This window comes from Ranitomeya imitator, chromosome 7, assembly GCF_032444005.1.
Source record: "Ranitomeya imitator isolate aRanImi1 chromosome 7, aRanImi1.pri, whole genome shotgun sequence".
Lineage (NCBI taxonomy): Eukaryota > Metazoa > Chordata > Amphibia > Anura > Dendrobatidae > Ranitomeya > Ranitomeya imitator.
Genome location: NC_091288.1, coordinates 214,668,878 through 214,693,579, shown reverse-complemented (window position 1 = coordinate 214,693,579; position 24,702 = coordinate 214,668,878). Strand labels below are relative to the sequence as shown.

General features: G+C 43.7%; 3 protein-coding genes across 3 annotated transcripts in view; all 3 read right to left on the bottom strand.

Annotated features, from left to right (window-relative positions):
* The window catches only part of ANTKMT (adenine nucleotide translocase lysine methyltransferase), a 681,321-nt gene that overhangs the window by 387,935 nt on the left and 268,684 nt on the right, over window positions 1-24,702 (bottom strand). The window lies entirely within an intron of this gene.
* On the bottom strand, window positions 26-5,754 carry LOC138646197 (olfactory receptor 1G1-like). Its single transcript, XM_069735661.1, has 2 exons — window positions 5,715-5,754; window positions 26-999 (listed from the first exon to the last, which is right to left on the bottom strand). Exons 1-2 carry the CDS (start codon window positions 5,752-5,754, stop codon window positions 26-28), a joined length of 1,014 nt encoding a protein of 337 aa, XP_069591762.1.
* On the bottom strand, window positions 15,482-16,423 carry LOC138646196 (olfactory receptor 1M1-like). The gene has a single exon (XM_069735660.1). The coding sequence runs from the start codon at window positions 16,421-16,423 to the stop codon at window positions 15,482-15,484; it is 942 nt and encodes a 313-aa protein (XP_069591761.1).

The following is a 24,702-nucleotide window of genomic DNA, read 5'->3' as shown; positions in this document are numbered from 1 at the left end:
CAATAATAGTCATTGATTCTATTTTTTATTTTGACTTCATTCTCAGAAGGTTTATTAAAGCTTCTTTTACTTCTTTATTACGTAAACTGTAGATCAGAGGGTTTAAGGCGGGCGTTACTATGGTGTATAGTACAGAGAAGACCTGTTCTGGTTCCTCCTTGTTTTGGGTTGGTGGTCTAATGTAGACACAGACTCCCGTCCCGTAAAAGAAGAGAAGAACAGTCAGGTGAGATGAGCAGGTGGAGAAGGCCTTTCTCCTGCCCTCAGTGGAAACAATACTTAAAATGACCTTGAGAATCTTGATGTAGGACATTAAGCTTATAGTGAATGGTAGGAATCCAAGTAAAAGTGTATCCAGAAAGATGACTACATGGAATGCCAAGCCGGGGCAGGAGATCTTGGCCAAAGCTTTGACGTCACAGTAAAAATGTTGGATGTCCTTGGAGTGACACCAGGTTGTGGTTATGGCAAAACAGGTTAAGAAGATTGAATTTAGAGCAGCAGATCCCCAGGCCAATACCAGGATCCAAATACATTTCCTTCTACTCATGATATATTGGTAATGTAGTGGGATACATATAGCAATGTATCGATCGTAGGCCATGATGGTCAACATAGCTACCTCAGCGCTTATCATAAGGGCGAAGAAGAACATCTGGGACAAGCACTGCAGGAAGGACATCACGTTGTCTCCGGAAAGTAAGATGTCTAGCAGCTTAGGGACCGTGACTGTTGTGTAGGACATATCCACCAACGATAGATTGCAGAGGAATAGGTACATGGGGATGTGTAGCTGGGAGTATACAATAAAGACCATGACGATTGCTCCATTCCACACCAGGCCGAAGACATAAATTAAGACAAAACCGGTGGTAATTAGGAAATTCTCCTCAGAGTGGAGGAATAAAGGAAAAATGAAGAAATTGTCACCAAATATTTGGTTCTTCAGATCCATTTTGTGGTCGAACAGTAAGATAAAAGATATTTCAGAATGTAAATCTAGGAATAAAAGCAAAAGTTACCAAAAATAATAAATCATCAAACATCCCATACTTTGTCTTTGCCCAGTTGGTATTACATCTTATATAAAAAAAAACCCAAATCATTAGTAATAAATGATACATAACCACTTAAGAATCGGGTAGTTATTCATTTTTGTGCTTTTGTTTTTTCCCCCCTTTCTTCCAAGAGCCATAACATTTTGATTTCTCCATTTCCCCATAAATCTAATATACCATATTACCTAGCGAAGGAACACAGACAAAACATTTAAGAAGAACATTAGTATTCTAACAAAGTGAAATGTTGTACACCCCACATGTGCTGCCAAAACTGTGCTCGGGACTCCACGAGATCTCTGAAGATGACAACAGCATGTTATGAATTGCTTGGTGCACCTTCCATGGATCCGACTTGTTTTTCCACCACAACCCAAAGATGACCATCTGGAGATTTGGTGCATTTGGAGATAATTTATCACCATGATCTTTTTGATATGTTCCCCAAATCGTTCTTGAACTAGATTTTCTGTGTCTTTGCAGAACATCTTAGATGTTCAGGTTAGAAGAATATTGCTTTTAGTTGACCCCAGCTTGAGCTGATCATATCCGTAGACTAGCTCCCAGAACTTCTACATTACTACCATTGGTTTTTAACATAGTCATCCCTTGTCTCGCCTATTCCTATTTCTCACCTATGTGTCTGGTCTCGATAAGCCAAAGGAAACGCTTATCGAGATCAGGCCTCACTGATAGTGGAAGGTGGGCACCCTTTAAAATTCAGTCTTGGGTTAAAATTGGCCTTGAAGGCAGGCCGCATTGCCTACTAAAAACGATCACTATTATTCGGCAACTCGGTTGCCGTGAAGAGGTGATCGGCACTTGGTCTTTACAATATTTAGATACTTGTTACACGTTACATCTACATGACAACAGGACACAAGTAGGGATGAGCAGACCCATGGAAGTTCGGTTTCAGGTGTCCGACCGAACTTTACTCCAAAGTTTGGTTTGGGAACCTGAACTTGAACCTGAACTTGTACCTCACTGAAACCTGCGTGAACCCAAACTTTGGAGCTGGGAAATCTCTTCTCTCTCTCTTGCCTAGAATTTTAAAGTTCGGGTTCGCTCATCTCTAGACGCAAGGTTTCCCGAGAAAACATTGTCCAGAACATCACTCTACCTTTACTTGTTTTCTACCCATAGTCTTGCGTGGCGTCATCTCTACCTAAACTAAGTAACAAACAAGCACACCCGTAGAAGAACACAACATGTATCAGACCAGGCTTGCTTCTTCTACTGCTCTATGCTCCCATTTTGATGCTTCTTTGTTCATTTTTTGAGGGGATGGATAGGGTATGTTATGGCTGATGGTGTAAAAAAGCACACATGCATGCCCATATTTTAATCTATACATACAAGTTATATAGATGCACACAGATTTTTTTGATCTTCCTAATATCTCCTCCACTCTCCGGTTTCGCGTCGGATTGGTACATTGAGTTCCCCTCTTGCAATTTCCCTCGTCTTTTCTTACCTGGAATCAACTTCGACTTGCACAAAATAAAGACATCAAATTACCAGAAGGAAGAGTTTATATAACATAGGTGCGAGCAGTGATTGAACCCCGTCTGCCGGAGCTCAGCGGCCCATGGGAAATGCTGCTACACATCAGGGATGTTAAATGTCACAGAGCAAAACTAAGAATGTGATTTTCATCTACTTTTCTTTGGGGTCTCTGGATAATTGTAAGAATAAGTTTTAGTTTATATTTGAGTAATTATTAAAAAGTTATAAAAGAAAATGGCTTTTACTATGCACACCTAATAATAAGCAAAAATAAAACCAATACATAAATGCACAAAATTCCATTGGTCATTAAAGGTTTAAAACATTTTTTTTGGCTTCATTTTTATTTTTTTTCTTATTTTCTTTGATGACTTTCTGAACTTAAAATTAACAAAGATTGCAGTAATCATTCGTTGTTGATAAGGTTGCATCGGTCACATGACATCGATATTGTGTACCCGCTGCAGATAATCACTTGGCGCAGTGTTGATATTAAAGTAGACAAAGTGAGACCGCTGAGACAAGTGATTGGTTGCAGCTCTCATGTGGTGTTGATGTGGCAGCCATACAGTGGGGAAAAAAGTATTTAGTCAGCCACCAATTGTGCAAGTTCTCCCACTTAAAACATGAGAGAGGCCTGTAATTGACATCATAGGTAGACCACAACTATGAGAGTGCCATACCATCCCTATGAAAGAGCTAAAATGAGAAGAGGGGAGGAGAAACCTCCTGATACAGACTAACGGGAGAGAATTGAAAACACCAAATGGTGCCCCCTTGGCAAGCTCTCAGTTATATGGAGAAGCTCTCGGTGTATACGTCAGATGTATTCAAGGGACTCCATACAACTAATGAAGGTCAAAATAGGGTGCATTTTGTCCTTGTTAGGTTGGCAAATGCTGGTTTTAGTGTTCAGCAAATACTTTTACACAACCCTTTTTTGGAGTCCACGTTGGTTTTCCATGGCATGTAGGGCAGTGTGAACTTCCTTGGCTGGCACTCGAATGGCAACTCTTGTGATTACTAGGCCCCCACAATGTCGTGGCATTAATAACAAGTGGCACTTTAGTACTGGCCAAGAAATTCACAATGTCCTTGTCTGGTTGCCCCTGTGTATTGATGTTGACACTGGGCAGTACTGTGTACTTTTCTCTATATTGTGGTCAATAGGTAATGTATAGTCAGAACCGGTCATGGGAAATCATGCAAGCATTGGGAAATCTTACGAGTTTATACCTGTAACTGGAATCTTGAAAGGAATGTGCATAGAACCTAGGTGTTTGTTGTATGGGTTTCATTCACTTAGGTGCGACGGCTGACACTCAGGAGACACGTTCCTTTAAAAGTTCACAGGGTTTATTGCAAAATAACAGAAAGCAAATAGCCTTTAGCTCAGGAAAAGAAAAAACAAGTGTGCAGTCCTTCAGGCTCAGTCCTGGAGCCTTAACACACTCTGGAGGCTTCCATCTCCACACATATATCTGCTGTGTTAAACATTAGCCTTTCTTTTATAGGACTAACCACACCCAGGAACCCATCACATGATTAGACATGTGGTTATGACATCACCACAGGTCCTGAAACACACATTGATAGGGAGGGTTATGTTACAGCGACAAGCCACCTATGTGACACATATCTCCCGTCGAATATACAACCTTTAGCCACGCCACATTGTTTAAAGACCCTCATTAGAACCATCACTGGTCTTCTCATTCAGGTCCCACTCTGATTTGGAGGGTAATTAGTACAACACGTAATTCGTTACAGAGCAATTAGGAGTAAAGGATCAAGATTCAGTCAAATCTTCTCATTCTACTTTATGCCATACACTGTATATTTTTGCTAAGAACAAAGAGAAGGAAACAATTTTTGGCTTTAACAGTCAAAAATTGATTTTGAGATATTTTTATCATTTTTTTTTACATTTTCTACATCCTCCTGAAATCACTGTAATTATTTGGCAGAGATTCCATGTTAGTGGATCAAACTGGTCCAAAGAGTCTATCGCACATCATGTCGAAAGATTTATTTGAACAAAGCAAAGCGTTTGTTCTTAACGGTTGACTGAGCTCTACTCCGAGTTTGATCCCCGCAGGTGTCATAAGACCCTTTTTACATTTTTTTTCAGTACACTGTACATCAGCAGATTTATGGCTATTGGTCCTTTCCCAGAATATTAACATCGGTGCCCTAGCTGTTGGCTTTCCCTCAGCTAGTTATAAAAATTGTGGTAGGCTCCATGCCATTTTTTTAATTGATTTATTTCAGCTTTCCCTCAGCTGGTTAAGAAAATTATGGTGGACCCCATGCCATTTATTTATTAATTAATTAATTAATTTGTAAATACAAATACAGAAAAATAAGCATGCAAAGCACTGATTGGAAAGGACGCTGACTTATTTCTATCTATCTATCTATCTATCTATCTATCTATATCTATTATCGATCATGTTCCTCATCGGTATCGATCTCTATCTTTGAACATCTTTAATTTTTAAAACTATTTAATTTCTACGTGTCACATTGACAGCACATGAACAGCACAAGAACACGCGGATGTCACAAGGATGTAACATTCGTACACATGGATGGCACACCGATATAGACCATGGATTTCACCAGTACTGGTTTTTCCAGTACAGGAATCACCATGATGTGTGAAGGTGATGTTGTTGACCTGGGTCTAATGACCTATATTCAACTATATTATGTCTGTCTGGATGAGTTTTCATTAAGAAGCTGGAAAATGTTTGGATGTGGCAAGAAAGTAAGGCAATTTTTAGACAATCCCGAAAGACTTGACCTCATAAAAATAACAACTAGGAAAATATTGTTATGACTCTTAATATATCAATGCAATATTGAGATTTTTAAAGATGTGTAAAAATTTAGCCAAGAGCATGGAATAGGTTAAATAAGAAAACACCATATTAGCCTATCCAGTCCCATGCATCTCCAGTCAAATGGAGTGATCGTATGCCATTTTATTTTAGTTACAATATATGGAAATCAGATACTGTATTTTTTGGACTATAAGATGCACCGGACCATAAGACGCACACCAATGTTTGAGGTGCAAAATAGCAGAAAAAAGATTTTTATGAGATGGGGTCCATCTTATTGTCCGAATTTAAGGTATCTTACCTGAGGGCCGGTGGTGGTACAGCGGGGTCACAGGAGGCATGGTCCCTTCCTCAGGAAGCCAGCGGCGGCAAAAGTGGGGCAATGTTGCAGTCATGGGGTGCGATTCTGCGGGTCCGGTGTCGGCCGTGAGGCAGAGCACTGGAGCAGGGTCTTTTCCTCAGGATGCTGGCAGCAAAAATGTGTTCCCGCCGCAGCCCGGTGTCCACGCCACTGTCCACACCGCTGTCCATGCCGCAGCCTGGTATCCACGGCGAACGCATCACTGGTTTCCCTGAGGCCATCTTCCTGAAGCCGTGGGCCGCACTTGGCTTCAGGAAAATGGCCGTCGGAGGCTGCGCGTGTGCAGATTGAGATCTTGGCGGCCTTTTTCCTGAAGCCGAGTGCTGCCGACTCGACATCTCAATTTGTGCACTGCTGCGACCCCCCAGTAAGCCTGCATTCACACTATAAGATGCACCCCCCATTGTTCTCCCACATTTTTAAGGAAAAAAGTGCGTCTTATGGTGCGAAAAATACAGTAATTGAAATAAAAAAAAACTATTAAACAAAGTATTAAAATAATTTTCTGTAATAATCCCAGAAGTGTCTTCCTTATAGGGTAGTCTATCAACCATATTTGACACTGCCTTGTGAGGTCCATTGCCCCTCTAAAAAATGGCAAAATTAATGTTGTAAATATAGCCTCAGTTCTGCAGAAGTTAATTTAATATGCTAATTCGTTTTTTTAGCATACTGGGTGTGGCCAAATTTCTCAGTCCACTGTTTTTGCATGTTTCTGCCTCCCTTAAATGGTGGTTGATGGCGGTAGCTTGAATTACGTGACCACTATCTGCAGAGAAACCTACGGCAGTTGAGGACCGTCAATCATCCGTGAGGAAGATGGAGGCTTGTATAATTTGTGGGCAGGACGGTGCTTCACACCTCTTGGCCAAGCCAAGGGGGCATCAAGCAATCTATTTGGCATATTTGATTAAACTTCTGCAGTGTAAATCAATGAGATTATCCCAATGGTACCAACGACAACATGACCCATAAGAAAACTTACACGATTGATTATCTAAATAAAAAAACTAGTTGATGTGAGGGGTTAAACACAAGGAAAAATATATTTATAATATTCTGAAAATACACATTTAAAGTCTTCTGACAAAAATATTTGGGATACATGAGACATCCAGATTAATTTGACAATAACGTTTGGTAAGATCAATACATATTAAAGTGGTATTTTGAAGTTGTATCTTGAGCAGCTCACAGCTCTGAAGTCTCCTTACTTCCTGGTTGCTTGTGGGAGCGTACACTCCTCTCTGAGTTACAATTTTGATCCAAGAGTTTCACCCTGCTACGAGACATTAATGGTCTGTCAGTTTAGCATAAGGAGATCACATTAATAATAATAATAATTTTATTTATATAGCGCCAACATATTCCGCAGCGCTTTACAAATTATAGAGGGGATTTGTACAGACAATAGACATTACAGCATAACAAAAAACACAGTTCAAAATAGATACCAGGAGGAATGAGGGCCCTGCTGCTCGCAAGCTTACAAACTATAGGAAAAAGGGGAGACACGAGAGGTGGATGGTAACAATTGCTTTCGTTGTTCGGACCAGCCATAGTGTAAGGCTCGGGTGTTCATGTAAAGCTGCATGAACCAGTTAACTGCCTAAGTATGTAGCAGTACAGACACAGAGGGCTATTAACTGCATAAAGTGTATGAGAACATGATGCGAGGAACCTGATTATGGAATGGGCCACACAGGGATAGTTAGGTTAATGCGTTGAGGCAGTAGGCCAATCTGAACAAATGCGTTTTTAGAGCACGCTTAAAACTGTGGGGATTAATCGTATTAACCTAGGTAGTGCATTCCAAAGAATTTGCGGAGCACGTGAAAAGTCTTGGAGACGGAAGTGGGAGGTTCTGATTATTGAGGATGTTAACCTCAGGTCATTAGCAGAACGGATGGCATGGGTAGGGTGGTAGACCAGTGAGGAGATGTAGGGTAGTGCTGAGCCATGGAGTGCTTTGTGGGTGAGGGTAGTAGTTTTGGACTGGATTCTTGAGTGGATGGGTAACCAGTGTAATGACTGGCACAAGGTAGAGGCATCGGTCTAACGGTTGGTGAGGAATATAATCCTGGCAGCAGCATTCAGGACAGATTGGAGCGGGGAGAGTTTGGTCAGAGGGAGGCCCATTAAGAGAGAGTTACAATAGTCCAGACGAGAATGAATGAGTGAAATGGTAAGAGTTTTTACAGTGTCGCAAGTAAGAAAAGGGCGAATTCTAGAAATGTTTTTGAGATGCAGATAAGAAGAGCGAGCCAATGATCGGATGTGGGGGGTGAAGGAAAGCTCGGAATCAAGGATGACCCCAAGTGTTGTGAATTCTGTGGCTGAGTTCACTTCTGTGGTCACAAGTGGTATTGCAGTCTCTGGGCTTCCTCCCTCAGGTGTTTTGGTGAGCTCGTTGGCTGCCTTGCTATTTAGCTCCACCTGAGTCTGTCTTCCTTGCTCCTTGTCAATGTTCCAGTGTTGGATCTGAGCTACTGCATCTTTCCTTGGGCCTGCTGCTCTGCTAGATAAGTGCTTCTAGTTTGTTTTCTGTTTTTTCTGTCCAGCTTGCTATTAACTTTTGCTGGAAGCTCTGAGAAGCAAAGGGGTGCACCGCCGTGCTGTTAGTTCGGCACGGTGGGTCTTTTTGCCCCTTTGCGTGGTTTTCGTTTTAGGGTTTTTTGTAGACTGCATAGTTCTCTTTGCTATCCTCGCTCTGTCTAGAATATCGGGCCTCACTTTGCTGAATCTATTTCATTCCTACGTTTGTCTTTTCATCTTGCTAACAGTCATTATATGTGGGGGGCTGCCTATTCCTTTGGGGTATTTCTCTGAGGTAAGTCAGGCTTGTATTTCTATCTTCAGGCTAGTCAGCTCCTCAGGCAGTGCCGAGTTGCATAGGTAGTGATAGGCGCAATCCACTGCTGCTTATAGTTGTGTGAGGATAGATCAGGTACTGCAGTCTACAGAGATTCCACGTCTCAGAGCTCGTCCTATTGTTTTTGGTTATTGCCAGATCTCTGTATGTGCGCTGATTACTGCACGCTGTGTTGCCTGATTGCCAGCCATAACAGTACAAGGAGCCACACCAATGATTCCCAATAGAGGGAAAAAAGAAATCCTGACATCATTTTTTTTTCTTAGCTCTGTCTTCAGTCTTTTTTTTCCCCTAGACATTAGAGTGCTTCAGGACACAGCTGTGGACATGGATATTCAGGCTCTGTGCTCCTCAATGGATAATCTCGTTGTAAATGTACAAAAGATTCAAGATACTATTGATCAGAAATCGATGCTAGAACCAAGAATTCCGATTCCTGATTTGTTTTTTGGTGACAGAACTAAGTTCCTGAGCTTCAGAAATAATTGTAAGCTATTTTTGGCCTTGAAACCTCATTCTTCTGGTAATCCTATTCAACAGGTTTTGATTATTATTTCTTTTTTGCGCGGCGACCCACAGGACTGGGCGTTTTCCCTTGCACCAGGAGATTCTGCATTGAGTAATGTTGATGCATTTTTCCTGGCGCTGGGATTGCTTTACGATGAGCCTAATTCAGTGGATCAGGCTGAGAAAAATCTGCTGGCTTTATGCCAGGGTCAGGATGAAATAGAGGTATATTGTCAGAAATTTAGGAAGTGGTCAGTACTCACTCTGTGGAATGAATCTGCACTAGCGGCTTTGTTCAGAAAGGGTCTCTCTGAAGCTCTTAAGGATGTAATGGTGGGATTTCCTATGCCTGCTGGTTTGAATGAGTCTATGTCCTTGGCCATTCAGATCGGTCGTCGCTTGCGCGAGCGTAAATCTGTGCACCATCTGGCGGTATTGTCTGAGAGTAAGCCTGAGCCTATGCAGTGCGACAGGACTATGACTAAAGTAGAACGGCACGAACACAGACGTCTGAACAGACTGTGTTTCTATTGTGGTGATTCTACTCATGCTATTTCTAATTGTCCTAAACGCACTAGGCGGTTCGATAGCTCTGCCGTCATTGGTACTGTACAGTCCAAATTCCTTTTGTCCATTACCTTAATGTGCTCTTTGTCATCGTATTCTGTCATGGCGTTTGTGGATTCAGGCGCTGCCCTGAATCTGATGGATTTGGATTATGCTAAACATTGTGGATTTTTCTTGGAGCCTTTGCGGTGTCCTAGTCCGTTGAGAGGAATTGATGCTACACCTTTGGCCAAGAATAAGCCTCAGTACTGGGCCCAGCTGACCATGTGCATGGCTCCTGCACATCAGGAAGTTATTCGCTTTCTGGTACTGCATAATTTGCATGATGTGGTCGTGTTGGGGTTGCCATGGCTACAAACCCATAATCCAGTATTGGATTGGAACTCTATGTCGGTAACCAGCTGGGGTTGTCAGGGAGTACATGGTGATGTTCCATTTTTGTCTATTTCGTCATCCATTCCTTCTGACATCCCAGAGTTCTTGTCTGACTTTCAGGATGTATTTGAAGAGTCCAAGTCTGATGCCCTACCTCCGCATAGGAATTGTGATTGTGCTATCAATTTGATTCCTGGTAGTAAATTCCCTAAGGGTCGTTTATTTAATTTGTCCGTACCTGAACACACCGCTATGCGCAGTTATGTGAAGGAGTCCCTGGAGAAGGGACATATTCGCCCATCGTCGTCACCATTGGGAGCAGGGTTCTTTTTTGTAGCCAAGAAGGATGGTTCGCTAAGACCGTGTATTGATTACCGCATTCTTAATAAGATCACTGTTAAATTTCAGTATCCCTTGCCATTGATTTCTGACTTGTTTGCTCGGATTAAGGGGGCTAGTTGGTTTACTAAGATTGATCTTCGTGGTGCGTATAATCTGGTGAGAATCAGGCAGGGAGATGAATGGAAAACGGCATTTAATACGCCCGAGGGTCATTTTGAGTATCTGGTGATGCCGTTCGGACTTGCCAATGCTCCATCTGTTTTTCAGTCTTTTATGCATGACATTTTCCGTGAGTATCTGGATAAATTCTTGATTGTTTACTTGGATGACATTTTGATCTTCTCAGATGATTGGGAGTCTCATGTGAAGCAAGTCAGAATGGTTTTCCAGGTACTGCGTGCTAATTCCTTGTTCGTGAAGGGATCAAAGTGTCTCTTCGGTGTGCAGAAAGTTTCATTTTTGGGGTTCATCTTTTCCCCTTCTACTATCGAGATGGATCCGGTTAAGGTTCAGGCCATCCAGGATTGGACTCAGCCGACATCTCTAAAAAGTCTGCAGAAATTCCTGGGCTTTGCTAATTTTTATCGTCGCTTCATCTGTAATTTTTCTAGCATTGCCAGACCATTGACCGATTTGACCAAGAAGGGTGCTGATTTGGTTAATTGGTCTTCTGCTGCCGTGGAAGCTTTTCAGGAGTTGAAGCGTCGTTTTTGCTGTGCCCCTGTGTTGTGTCAACCTGATGTTTCTCTTCCGTTCCAGGTCGAGGTTGATGCTTCTGAGATTGGTGCAGGGGCGGTTTTGTCACAGAGAGGTTCTGGTTGCTCAGTGTTCAAACCATGTGCTTTCTTTTCCAGGAAATTTTCTGCTGCTGAGCGTAATTATGATGTGGGCAACCGAGAGTTGCTGGCCATGAAGTGGGCATTCGAGGAGTGGCGTCATTGGCTTGAGGGTGCTAAGCATCGCGTGGTGGTATTGACTGATCATAAGAACCTTACTTATCTTGAGTCTGCCAAGCGCTTGAATCCTAGACAGGCCCGTTGGTCGTTATTTTTTGCTCGTTTTGATTTTGTGATTTCATACCTTCCGGGCTCTAAAAATGTGAAGGCGGATGCTCTGTCTAGGAGTTTTGTGCCCGACTCTCCGGGGTTATCTGAGCCGGCGAGTATCCTCAAGGAAGGAGTCATTGTGTCTGCCATCTCCCCTGATTTGCGGAGAGTGTTGCAGAAATTTCAGGCTAATAAACCTGATCGTTGTCCGGCCGAGAAACTGTTCGTCCCTGATAGGTGGACTAGTAAAGTTATCTCTGAACTTCATTGTTCGGTGCTGGCCGGTCATCCAGGAATCTTTGGTACCAGGGAGTTGGTTGCTAGATCCTTCTGGTGGCCATCTCTGTCACGGGATGTGCGTGCTTTTGTGCAGTCCTGTGGAATTTGTGCTAGGGCTAAGCCCTGCTGTTCACGTGCCAGTGGGTTGCTTTTGCCCTTGCCGGTCCCGAAGAGGCCTTGGACACATATTTCGATGGATTTCATTTCTGACCTTCCCGTTTCTCAAAAAATGTCGGTCATTTGGGTGGTCTGTGATCGCTTTTCTAAAATGGTCCATCTGGTGCCCTTGGTTAAATTGCCTTCCTCCTCTGATTTGGTGCCTTTGTTCTTCCAGCATGTGGTTCGTTTACATGGCATTCCTGAGAATATTGTTTCTGACAGAGGTTCCCAGTTTGTCTCGAGGTTCTGGCGAGCCTTTTGTGGTAGGATGGGCATTGACCTATCTTTCTCCTCGGCCTTCCATCCTCAGACTAATGGCCAGACCGAACGAACCAATCAGACCTTGGAAACATATCTGAGATGTTTTGTTTCCGCTGACCAGGATGATTGGGTGTCATTTTTGCCGTTGGCTGAGTTCGCCCTTAATAATCGGGCCAGCTCGGCTACCTTGGTCTCTCCATTTTTCTGCAATTCTGGGTTCCATCCTCGTTTCTCTTCAGGACAGGTTGAGTCTTCGGACTGTCCTGGTGTGGATTCTGTGGTGGACAGGTTGCAGCAGATCTGGACTCAGGTAGTGGACAATTTGACCTTGTCCCAGGAGAAGGCTCAGCTTTTCGCTAATCGCAGACGCCGTGTGGGACCCCGACTTCGTGTTGGGGATCAGGTTTGGTTATCTTCTCGTCATATTCCTATGAAGGTTTCCTCTCCTAAATTTAAACCTCGTTTTATTGGTCCGTATAGGATTTCTGAGATTCTCAATCCGGTGTCTTTTCGTCTGACCCTCCCAGACTCCTTTTCCATACATAATGTATTCCATAGGTCGTTGTTGAGGAGATACGTGGCACCTATGGTTCCATCTGTGGAGCCTCCTGCCCCTGTTTTGGTGGAGGGGGAATTGGAGTATATTGTGGAGAAGATTTTGGATTCTCGTGTCTCTAGACGGAAACTCCAGTATCTGGTCAAATGGAAGGGTTATGCTCAGGAAGATAATTCCTGGGTTTTTGCCTCTGATGTCCATGCCCCAGATCTTGTTCGTGCCTTTCATGTGGCTCATCCTGGTCGGCCTGGGGGTTCTGGTGAGGGTTCGGTGACCCCTCCTCAAGGGGGGGGTACTGTTGTGAATTTTGTGGCTGAGTTCACTTCTGTGGTCACAAGTGGTATTGCAGTCTCTGGGCTTCCTCCCTCAGGTGTTTTGGTGAGCTCGTTGGCTGCCTTGCTATTTAGCTCCACCTGAGTCTGTCTTCCTTGCTCCTTGTCAATGTTCCAGTGTTGGATCTGAGCTACTGCATCTTTCCTTGGGCCTGCTGCTCTGCTAGATAAGTGCTTCTAGTTTGTTTTCTGTTTTTTCTGTCCAGCTTGCTATTAACTTTTGCTGGAAGCTCTGAGAAGCAAAGGGGTGCACCGCCGTGCTGTTAGTTCGGCACGGTGGGTCTTTTTGCCCCTTTGCGTGGTTTTCGTTTTAGGGTTTTTTGTAGACTGCATAGTTCTCTTTGCTATCCTCGCTCTGTCTAGAATATCGGGCCTCACTTTGCTGAATCTATTTCATTCCTACGTTTGTCTTTTCATCTTGCTAACAGTCATTATATGTGGGGGGCTGCCTATTCCTTTGGGGTATTTCTCTGAGGTAAGTCAGGCTTGTATTTCTATCTTCAGGCTAGTCAGCTCCTCAGGCAGTGCCGAGTTGCATAGGTAGTGATAGGCGCAATCCACTGCTGCTTATAGTTGTGTGAGGATAGATCAGGTACTGCAGTCTACAGAGATTCCACGTCTCAGAGCTCGTCCTATTGTTTTTGGTTATTGCCAGATCTCTGTATGTGCGCTGATTACTGCACGCTGTGTTGCCTGATTGCCAGCCATAACACCCAAGGCAGCGGGCATGTTGCTTGGGAGTAATGGTGGGACCGCACACGGAGATGGCAATGTCAGGCAAAGGTAGGTTAATAGAGGGAGAAAACACGAGGAGTTCAGTTTTAGACAGTTTCAGTTTAAGATAGAGGGAGAACATGATGTTAGAGACAGCAGTAAGACAATCACTGCTGTATTCTAAAAAGGCCAGAGTGATATCAGGAGAAGAAGTGTATAATTGGGTGTCGTCAGCATAGAGATGGTACTGGAAACCAAATCTACTGATTGTTTGTCCAATAGGGGCGGCATACAAAGAGAAGAGGAGGGGGCCTAGGACTGATCCTTCAGGAACCCCAACAGTAAGGGGAAGGTGAGAGGAGGAGGAACCAGCAAAAGATACAGTGAAAGAGCGGTCATAGAGATAGGAGGAGAACCAGGAAAGAACGGTGTCCTTGAGGCCGATGGAGCACAGCATAGTGAGGAGGAGCTGATGATCCACAGTATTGAATTCTGCAGAGAGATCCAAGAGAATTAGCATGGAGTAGAGACCAATATATTTAGCTGTTAGTAGGTCATTAGAGACTTTAGTGAGGGCAGTTTCAGTAGAGTGTAAAGAGCGGAAACCAGATTGAAGCGAGTTGAGAAGAGAGTTATCTGAGAGATAGTGGATAAGACGGGAGTGGACCAGGCGCTCGAGGAGTTTAGAGATGAAGGGAAGATTAGAGACAGGTCTATAATTAATGGCACAGTTTTGATTGAGGGATGGTTTTTTAAGTAATGGATGTATGATGGCATGCTTAAATGAGGAGGGAAAAATACCAGAAGAGAGAGAAAGATTGAATATTTTTGTTAGGTGAGAGGTGCCTCACTGCAGCCAGAGCCGCCGCCTCACCACTGCCAGAGCCGCCGCCTCACCACCGCCGCCGCCTCACCCCTACCTTCTGTCTCTTTCCCACTATCCCATAGAATGTAAGTCTGCAAGGACAGGGTCCTCTCCCCTCTGTACCACTCTGTCACTGTAAACCTGTTTACTGTAAACGATATCTATAACCCTGCCTGTAACCCCTTTCTCATGTACAACACCATGGAATTAATGGTGCTATATAAATAATAATAATAATAAAGGTGACAGCTGGGGAAAGGGACTGGAGGAGATGTGACGGAATGGGGTCACTGGTGCAAGTGGTCGGGCGAGAAGATGCAAGGAGCCTGATTACTTCTTTTATTGTGACTGGTTCAAAACATTGCATTTGAACAAGAAGATAGCTCAGGAAAGTAAGATTCATAAGTAGGAGAACTGCTCTGAAAACTACCCATGCAGGAGGCCAGTAACAGTAGATTGTGCAGCACTAATAAGAGCACCTTGGTCAGGAGCTGAGACAGAGAGTAGGAACGAAGTAACCAGCTGACTTTTAATGGAAAACAAATGGCTGGAGAGAGCTGTCTGGAATGTTAGGAGTTAAGTCTTCTCCTGAAATGTAACTACTGTGCACACTTTGCCAGGGTTTGGTGGCTGAGCTCCTTGAAAACAAGTTGTATAAAATGGAAGATAAAAGCATTCATTGTGGGGTATTGAAAGCAGAAGCTAAAAGAAAGTCAATTGCAAACTTGCTTATTTTCCTGCTGTCTAACTAACTAAAGCAATTTAATAACATAAGAATAGCCCTTTAAGGTTCTGTAACATAACATGTCAAAGGACATCTGGCAAAAAAAAATTAAGAATGTAGTCTTAAAGATTGACTCCCTCTGATGTTGTGCTTCACCATTTTAGTTAGAGCCATCTTTATATCTTTATTCCGTACACTGAATATCAGAGGGTTTAACATGGGAGTAATTGTTGAATACAGAATAGAGAGAGTTAATTCAAAGACTCGAGGATCTTTTAATGGTGGCATTATATACACGGACATCCATGTGCCATAGAACATGCTGAGGACTATGAGGTGGGACGAGCAGGTGGAGAAAGCCTTTCGTCTCCCATCACTAGATTTAATATGTAAGATCACAATGATCACCTTAATATAAGATAATACACTACACAAAAAGGGACCAAAGCCAAAAATTACAGCTTCCATGTAGGTGAACAGCTGGAATCCAACATTGGGGCAGGCGATTTTGGCAAAGGCTTTGAATTCGCAAAAAAATTGTGTAACTGTATTAGAATAACACGAGATATTAGATGTCGTCAATGTTACGGAAAATGAGTTAAGAAATCCAGTGGTCCATACAATGACCATGAAAAAGATACAGTTCTTCTTACTCAACATTCGATGATAATATAGAGGGTGACAAATGGCGACATATCGATCGTAAGCCATAATGAAGAGCAAAAGGTCCTCCGTAGTGACAGCGTGGCTGAAGAAATACATCTGGACAAAGCACTGGGTGAAGGACAAGGTGTAGACACCACTGAGGAACATGTGAACCAACTTAGGAACAGTGGACGTTGTGTAGCAGAGGTCAACAATGGATAAATTGCACAGGAATAGATACATGGGGGTGTGTAAGTGCCGATCAAAATATACAACGGTGATGGTGGCTGAATTAGCAAGTACTCCGATCAGGTAGATAAGGACAAAGAAAAAAGATAAAAATGGCTTATTCTCATCATTTGTAGAAAATGTTAACACAAAGTATTGATATGTGTAATTTTCCATGAGGTTTGTCTGTGGAAAAAGGCAATTTTTTTTAGACTTTTGTAAACATTTTCCTTAAACTAAATTTTTTTGCAAATTCGTGAAGTTACGTAATAAGGTTAAAGACAAACAAGTTCAATCATTTTGTATCCTTAGAATGAGGAAAATTATATTTATTTAAGCCCTTCATGACTGGAGGTATTTTCATTTTTGAATTTTCATTTTTTGCTCCTTTTTTTTTCCGAGAGCCATAACTATTTAATTTTTCCATCAATATGGCCATGTGAGGGCTTGTTTTTTGTAGGACAAGTTGTACTTTTGAACTTCGTCATTGGTTTTAAAGGGAACCTGTCACACCCAGGACATTTTTAAGTAAAAGAGCCACCTTCAGCAGCACTAAGGCCGCATTCTGTGAAGGTGGCTCTTATGTTTTGCATCCCTAGGAATGCTGAAAAAATCACGTTTATAAATTTGGCGCCATACCTCTATTGAGTCAGGGAGGTATGATTTCTCCCTGACTCATGCGCCTCGCAGCGGTCCTTTATCTCACCGGCGCCTTCGTGTAGCCCAAGATCCTGCCCCGCAGTGTGTTATGATGTACCTTAATGCTGCTGAAGGTGGCTCTTTTACTTAAAAATGCCCTGGGATGTGACAGGTTCCCTTTGACAGATCATGTACTGGAAAACGTAAAACAAATTCCAAGTGCTGTGAAATTGCAAAAAAAGTGCAATTCCACAGTTGTTTTTCATTTTTTTTTATCATGCTTACTAAATGCTAAAACTGACCCGCCATTATGATTCTCCAGGTCATTACGACTTCACAGACACCAAACATGTCTGGGTTCTTTTTAAAAAAATATCCAAACCATGTTAAAAAAAAATATATCGTGCCATTTTCCTAGACTTGTAGAGTCTCAATTTTGTATTGTCTTGGGCTAGGTGAGGGCTTACTTTATGTTCCCTGAGCTGATGTTTTTATAGATACCATTTAGGTGTAGATATGATCTTTTGACCGCCCGTTATTGCATTTTATTGCAATGTAGCGGCAACAAAAAAAAAAACGTAATTCTGACATTTTTAATTTTTTTCTCGTTATGCCATTTAGCAATCGGGTTAATTTTTTTTATATTGATAGAGCTGGTGATTCTCAATGCTGCGATACCAAATATGTGTATGTTTGATTTTTTTAATGCTTTTTTTGAATGGGGCGAAACGGGGGGTGGGTTGAACTTTTATATTTTTTATTTTTTAATATTTCCTAAAACTTTTTTTTTAAACTTTTTGCATACTTCAATATTTTCCATGGGAGATTAGAAGCTGCAGTTGTCCGATCGCGATGATCAGATCACCTGTATGTAGCAGAAATGTTCACTTGCTATGAGCGCCAACCACCGGGCAGCGCTCATAGCAATCCGGCTATGACAACATAGAGGTCTGCTGGAGACCTCTGGTTGTCATGCCAACCCATCAGTGACCCGCGATCATGAGATTAAAAGCAGAAATTTACAGTGTCATTTATCAGGTTAATAGCAGTGAGTGGATCGCTATTCCACCCATGGCTGTTAGAGGCATATGTCAGCTGCTCAAACCAGCTGACATGTGCCAGTAAAGATGTGGGCTGAGCGCCAGAGCTCACATCAAAGGGAGGGAGTCCGAAGTGGGCTTAGTATTAACGTCAGAAAAGGGATAAAGTTGACCAAGCCAAATGGGGGAAGACTTAGAGTCTCCTTACACCAGTCATTGGAGAAAGAAAGATTTGCCGCACAAGGCATGACATAAGTCACTGTCAGGCATTGATATTCTCCCTGTGCATAAAAAAAAACATGGAAAAATTGGTAGAGCTGTAAAGCAAATGTGAAGTCAGCTGGCAACTGTACTAACCATGTATCCATGTACGGCCCTTCCAACATGATGCTTGCTCTACTTGAGACTCATCTGTGAATCTTTAACTTCAGACTTAAAAGTGATCATAACAGAGGCGGTGTTGGGTCTTTAATTATTTTTGGAAATATGTCTTAAATTTTAACTTATTTTGAAATTTATTTTCAAACTAAGGTATCTGTTAGGTTGTAATTTATAGCTATTTTTTGATTTTCAAGAATATTTTGTTGCCTTTATTTTTTTTTTTTATTTTCCACCAAGAAATATAAATAACAAAACAATGAAAATGGCTTAGCATTGAAAAGAAAATGTCTAAAAAATACTTAAAAAAATGCATTGTGATTTGTAAAATTTGACCAGAAACATGCAAAGAAAAACTTGGTCGAACAGAGCAAATGCTTTATAAAGACACAAAGTACACTTATATTTCAGGATATAGCTATTAGTAATCCATAAATCTTAAGATTTTTTCATATTATAGCAAATTGCATTCCAACACAAAACATAAAAAACTATAAATGGTAAAAGTAAAAAATACAAAGTAAAAATAAAAATACAATTTCTAGTTTTTCAACATCCTCGTTAAATCTCTTAAACTTTTTGTTTAAATTGGTATTACCGTACAATAGCTTCCAATATCGCTTGTGTAATTTCAGATCATTTTCTAGAATTATATTATCTATTATGATCATCTCACTTCTGAATGCAATTTTGCTATGACTGCATTGAACAGTCCATATCACAAGACTAGATATATATAATGTGTGACGAACCTACAAATTGCTGTGGGATTTTCTACAGAGAGAAGAAACCAACATTTTGATAATCAAGATATTATAATTGTATTCTCTTTAATGTAATTAGTTCATCTATAAATGTAAAATTTCAGTTATAAGAAGCCCTGAAGGGTCTTATATTTTGAGTGCAAAAGAAGGCCAGGGCCGTAGTCATAGCCGAGGATTGCGGTATATAGGTGCCCTGGCCACGCACTGTTAGGGCTAGCGGAAGGCACCAAATAATTAGGAAGATGGTATAAGGTGCGTTCGCAGCCCGGAGTCCACTGTGCAGAGATGGAACCTGCTGCTGAGTAATGACGGACAATATGGCAGTATAATGTGGATACACACACAGGTTAGCTTCACCCGGTATGAAGGAAGCGAACCCTGTTGCGTCATAGGGCCACAATACCGTGCAAAGAGTGCAAGCAAGGAGTCACAGAACTCTATCCCAAGTCTCAGGGAAAGAGTTCCTCTACACCTCTTGCGCTCGACACCGTCACTGGGGTGTCAGAGATAAACAGAAATAATAATTAAATGTACAAGAGTGTGTGCGGTGCCGCTCTGGCGGATGCCACTAACCACCCAGACTTGGGTCAGGAAAGCGCCCCATTAGCGCATGGCGCCGCACTGGTGGTCACTGCAATCAGACGCTGTATCGTGTGTTAGGTGTGCAGGTAGCACTGTCAGCGCTAGATAGCAAGCATCCACCATTCACGAGCGGCCAACAACATTAGGAAGGGGGATGATTAAAGAGCGACAATCACACATCTACACACACACGTTTTCAAGTATACATTAGCACATGGCCGAGCGACCAAGCAAACCTTTCATAGCAGCAGTGCTACAGGACCTTCCAGATGGTCCAATAGGAGCCGCAACAGGACCTGAGCATGTGACCCCCGACCTCCAATGGGAGGTCATCCCGTGGGCATGCTCAGTATGAGGAAAGCAGGACTTAGTCCCAGAAAGACCTGCTCGCTGCTGATCAGTGCTGTAACCAGTAACCAGTAATCAGTAACCAGTCACCCAGTATCAGCTTGAGCCAGACGCTGGGACTGACGTCTCCGCTGAGCAGGCTCCACTGCGGCTGGAGAAGAATGGGACACCACAGCGGAGATGGTTTGAGATTCCCCCTGTGCAGAGTTGGGAACTTGACACCTAACATTACCACCACTTCTAGGCCCCCCCATCCTTGGACCTCGCTACGCTTGAAGACAGCAATGAGCTGTGGAGTTCGAATGTGCTCAGCAGGCTCCCAGGACCTGTCCTCTGGGCCATAACCCTTCTATTCCACCAAATAAAGTTTTTTGCCACATACCACCTTACACCCCAAGATAGCGTTCACCTCGTAATCGTCTGTAGATGTCCTGGCAGATGACTCAGAAAACCGGGACATGTGTAAGGCTTTAAGAGGGACAAAATGAAAGGTGTCAGTGATACCTAGGCGTGGAGGAAGGGCCAGACGGTAGACCACAGGGTTAACCTGTTCCAGGACCTTGAAGGGACCAAAGTAGCAAGGTGCAAACTTAGTGGACTCAACTCGCAGCCTGATGTTATGGGCGGAGAGCCACACTAAATCGCCAGGAGCAAAGGTCGGAGCTGGGCACCAATGTGCATCGGTGGAGGACCTCATTCTCTCCTTGGAGGCCCGGATGGCATCCTGAGTGTGGTCCCAAATGTCCCGTGCCCCCATAGCCCAGTCTGCCACCCTGCAGTCGGCAGAAGACACGGGCATGGGCACAGTAACCCGAGGATGCTGACTGTAGTTAAGGAGGAATGGGGAATGCCCAGTGGAGTCGGCTATGGTGTTGTTCAGCGCAAACTCCGCCCATGGTAGCAAGGATGCCCAGTCATCCTGCCCGGCTGAAACAAAATGTCACAGATATGTGACCAATGTCTGGTTGGCCCTCTCTACCAACCCATTCATCTCGGGATAGTATGCTGAAGAGGGATTCAACTCGATGCTGAGTAGACGACAAAGCTCTCTCCAGAACCGAGATGCAAACTGGGGACCCCAGTCACTGACAATTTTGTCCGGCATAATGTGTAGGTGAAAAATGTGTTTTATAAAAAATGCTGCCAAGGCCCGTGCAGAAGGTAGCTGTGGAAGCAGCACCAAGTGCACCATTTTAGAAAAATGGTCGGTGATTACCCAAATGATGGTGCAGCCACGGGACTTGTGTAAGCCCACCACAAGGTCCTTCCTGACCATCTCCCAGGGCCTGTCTTCCACTGGCAGGGGATAAAGTAACCCAGCTGGCCATTGTCGAGGAGACTTACTCTTGGCGCAGGAGACACACGCCGGCATATAGTCTCCGACGTCACGGGCCATATGCGGCCACCAGTACGTCCTTGGCAGAAGCTCAGATGTCCTTTTGGTCACAAAGTGTCCATCCACCTTAGACGAGTGAGCCCAAGAGAGAACCTCCATTCGCAAATTTGATGGCACAAAAGTCTTGCCCAGTGGCACAAACTCTAGCGAAAACGGAGCCAGTGTCCTCAGGCTCTCAGAAGGGACAATAAGCCGAGGTTCCTCCGCTGATGACACTATGGAGCGGGAGAGAGCATCGGCATGAATGTTCTTCTCCCCGGAGAGAAAATGGAGGGTGAAATGGAACCGGCAGAAGAACAGGGACATCTGGCCTGGCGAGAATTTAGCTGCTGGGCAGTTTGTATATAGACCAAATTCTTGTGGTCGGTGTAAACTTGGAAGGGAAAGCGAGCCCCCTCCAGGATGTGACTCCATTCCGAGAAAGTCAACTTCATCGCTAGAAACTCCCTGTCCCCAATGGAATAATTCCTCTCCGCTGGTGTGAAGGTCTTAGAGAAAAAGAAGCAAGGATACTTCCGACCTTGAGCATCCTTTTGGAATAGGACTGCTCCAGCACTGACAGATGAGGCATCCACCTCCATTATGAAAGGCTTATCTACATCGTGGCGATGTAGAATGGGAGCACTAGCAAAGTAGGACTTAATAGAGAGGAAGGCGTTGGAGACCTCCTCTGACCACAATTTGGGATTTGCTCCCTTTTTGGAGAGGGCAACCAAGGGAGCTATCAAAGTTGAGAAATGGGGAATGAACTGGTGATAGTAATTAATGAACCCCATAAAGCGCTGCACCGCTTCGAGAGAATGTGGTTCCTGCCAGTCCATCACAGCCTGTAGCTAGGCAGAATCCATAGCCAGTCCCTGGGCAGAGATGATATAGCCAAGGAAAGGCAAGGACTTCTGCTCAAACAGACACTGCTCCAACTTGACATAGAGAGAGTTTGCCCGTAGGAGGTCGAAGACTTTGCAAACATCTCTCCAGTGGGAGTCTATATCTGGAGAGTAGATGAGAATATCATCCAGATTGACTACAACCAAGGTGGAGAGCATATCCCGGAAGATGTCGTTCACAAAGTCTTGCGTATTACAGAGCCCAAAGGGCATCACCAGGTATTCATATTGCCCTTCCCTCGTGTTAAGTGCCATCTTCCATTCGTCCCCCTCACGGATGCGAATTAGGTTGTAAGCACCCTGCAGATCTAGTTTAATAAATACACTTGCTCCCCGAAGCCTATCAAAGAGCTCAGATATCAGGGGCAGTGGATACTTGTTCTTAACGGTGATGGCGTTAAGACCCCTGTAACCTATGCATAGACGTAATTCTCCGTTCTTCTTCTGCACGAAGAAGAACCCAGCCCCTGCAGGTGACACTGACTACCTAATGAATCCTCTTGCCAGAATCTCCTGGATGTACTGAGACATTGCCTCCGTCTCTGGGAGAGATAACAGATAGACTCAACCCAGAGGAGGCTCAGCACCAGGCAAGAGGTCAATAGGGCAGTCATAGAGGCGGTGAGGCGGAAGGGTCTCCGCAGCCCTTTTGGAGAACACTTCCGCATAGAGCCAATAATACTTTGGGAGAGAGGAAATATCTGCGGGTAACTCAGTAGTAGCAACCTGAATGCACTCCCTCTGAGATCTACCCTCACAGGATTCACTCCATCCCAAAATTCTGCCTGTGGACCACTCTATATGAGAGGAGTGGTACTGTAACAAGGTATCCCTAACAGGACCTCATCATTTCCCTCAGGATTGACGTGTAAGGAAATAATCTCCTGATGAGATGGCGATATAGATAGAGTAAATGATATGGTCTCGTTTGTTATCTGTGAGGGCAGTGTTGACCCATTCACCACTCATACGGTCACAAGTTTGGCGAGCATCACCAGGGGTATTGCGTGTCGTTGGTTAAAGGCAGATGACATAAAATTGCCCTCCGCCCCAGAATCCAAGCAAAGCTCTACCGTATGAGTGGATGGGCCTATGGTAATTGTCCCCTTAAAGGACAGTTTGGTGGAAGACGTCGCCGTGTCTATTGTACCTCCTCCTACAACCATTAGACGCTGACATTTTCTAGACCGCTGGGAACATCTGGAGGCAATATGTCCTGACTGCGGGCTGACATGACAGACCTTGAGTGCACGAGCAGTCCGGGACTTAGATCCCGCTCGTGACACCTCCATGGCCTCATGTGACTCGGGCGCCTGGACCGGAGATTCCCAAGGTTTGGCGAAGGTGGGAGCCAGCCGAAACCTCTGCCTACACTGGGCACGTTCAATCCTTCGCTTGTTAAAATGAAGGTCTATGCGAGTTGATACTGCTATTAGCTCCTCTAGTGTGGCGGGAATCTCCCTAGTGGCCACAGAGTCCTTCACATGGTCAGCCAGTCCCCTCCAAAATACATTGGTGAGGGCTTTATCAGATCACTCCAACTCAGATGCTAAGGTGCGGAAGTAGATGGCAAAATGGCTGACCAAGGACGAGCCCTGAGTCAATGCCAACAGTTGGAGCGCGGTATCATGGGTGACTCGAGGTCCTAAAAAGATCTGTTTCAGAGTGCTCAGGAACAGTGGAGCACTCTGCTCTGCACCACATGATCGCCATGCTCCCACAGCGGTGTAGCCCACTCCAACGCCCTCTCCGACAGGAGAGACATAATTAATCCCTACATTGTGTGACCACTGTGTGCAGAGAAACCTATGGCAGGTCAGAACTGTCAATCTTCAGTGAGGAAGTTGGAACCATGTATAATTTGTGGGCAGGACAGTGCTTCACAACTCTTGGCCAAGCCAAGGGGGCATCAAGCAATCTATTTTGCATATTTGATTAAACTTCTACAGTGAAAATCAATGAGATTATCCCAATGGTACCAACGACAACATGACCCATAAGAAAACTTACAGGATTGATTACCCAAATAAAAAAAATTAGTTGATGCGAGTGGTTAAATACATGGAAAAATAGATTTATAATATTCTGAAAAAATGCATTTTAGGTCTCCTGAGAAAAATATTTAGGATACATGACATATCCAGATTAATTTGCCAATAATATTTGGCAAGATCAATAAGTACATATTAAAAGGGCATTTTGAAGTTGCACTGTATCTTGAGCAGCTCACAGCTCTGAAGTCTCCTTACTTCCCGGTTGCTTGGGGGAGCGTACACTCCTCTTTGAGTTACAATTTTGATTCAAGAGCTTCACCCTGCTATGACACATTAATGGTGTGTCAGTTTTGCATAAGGAGATAACATTGCATTTGAACAAGAACATAGCTCAGGAAAGTAAGATTCATAACTAGGAGAACTGCTCT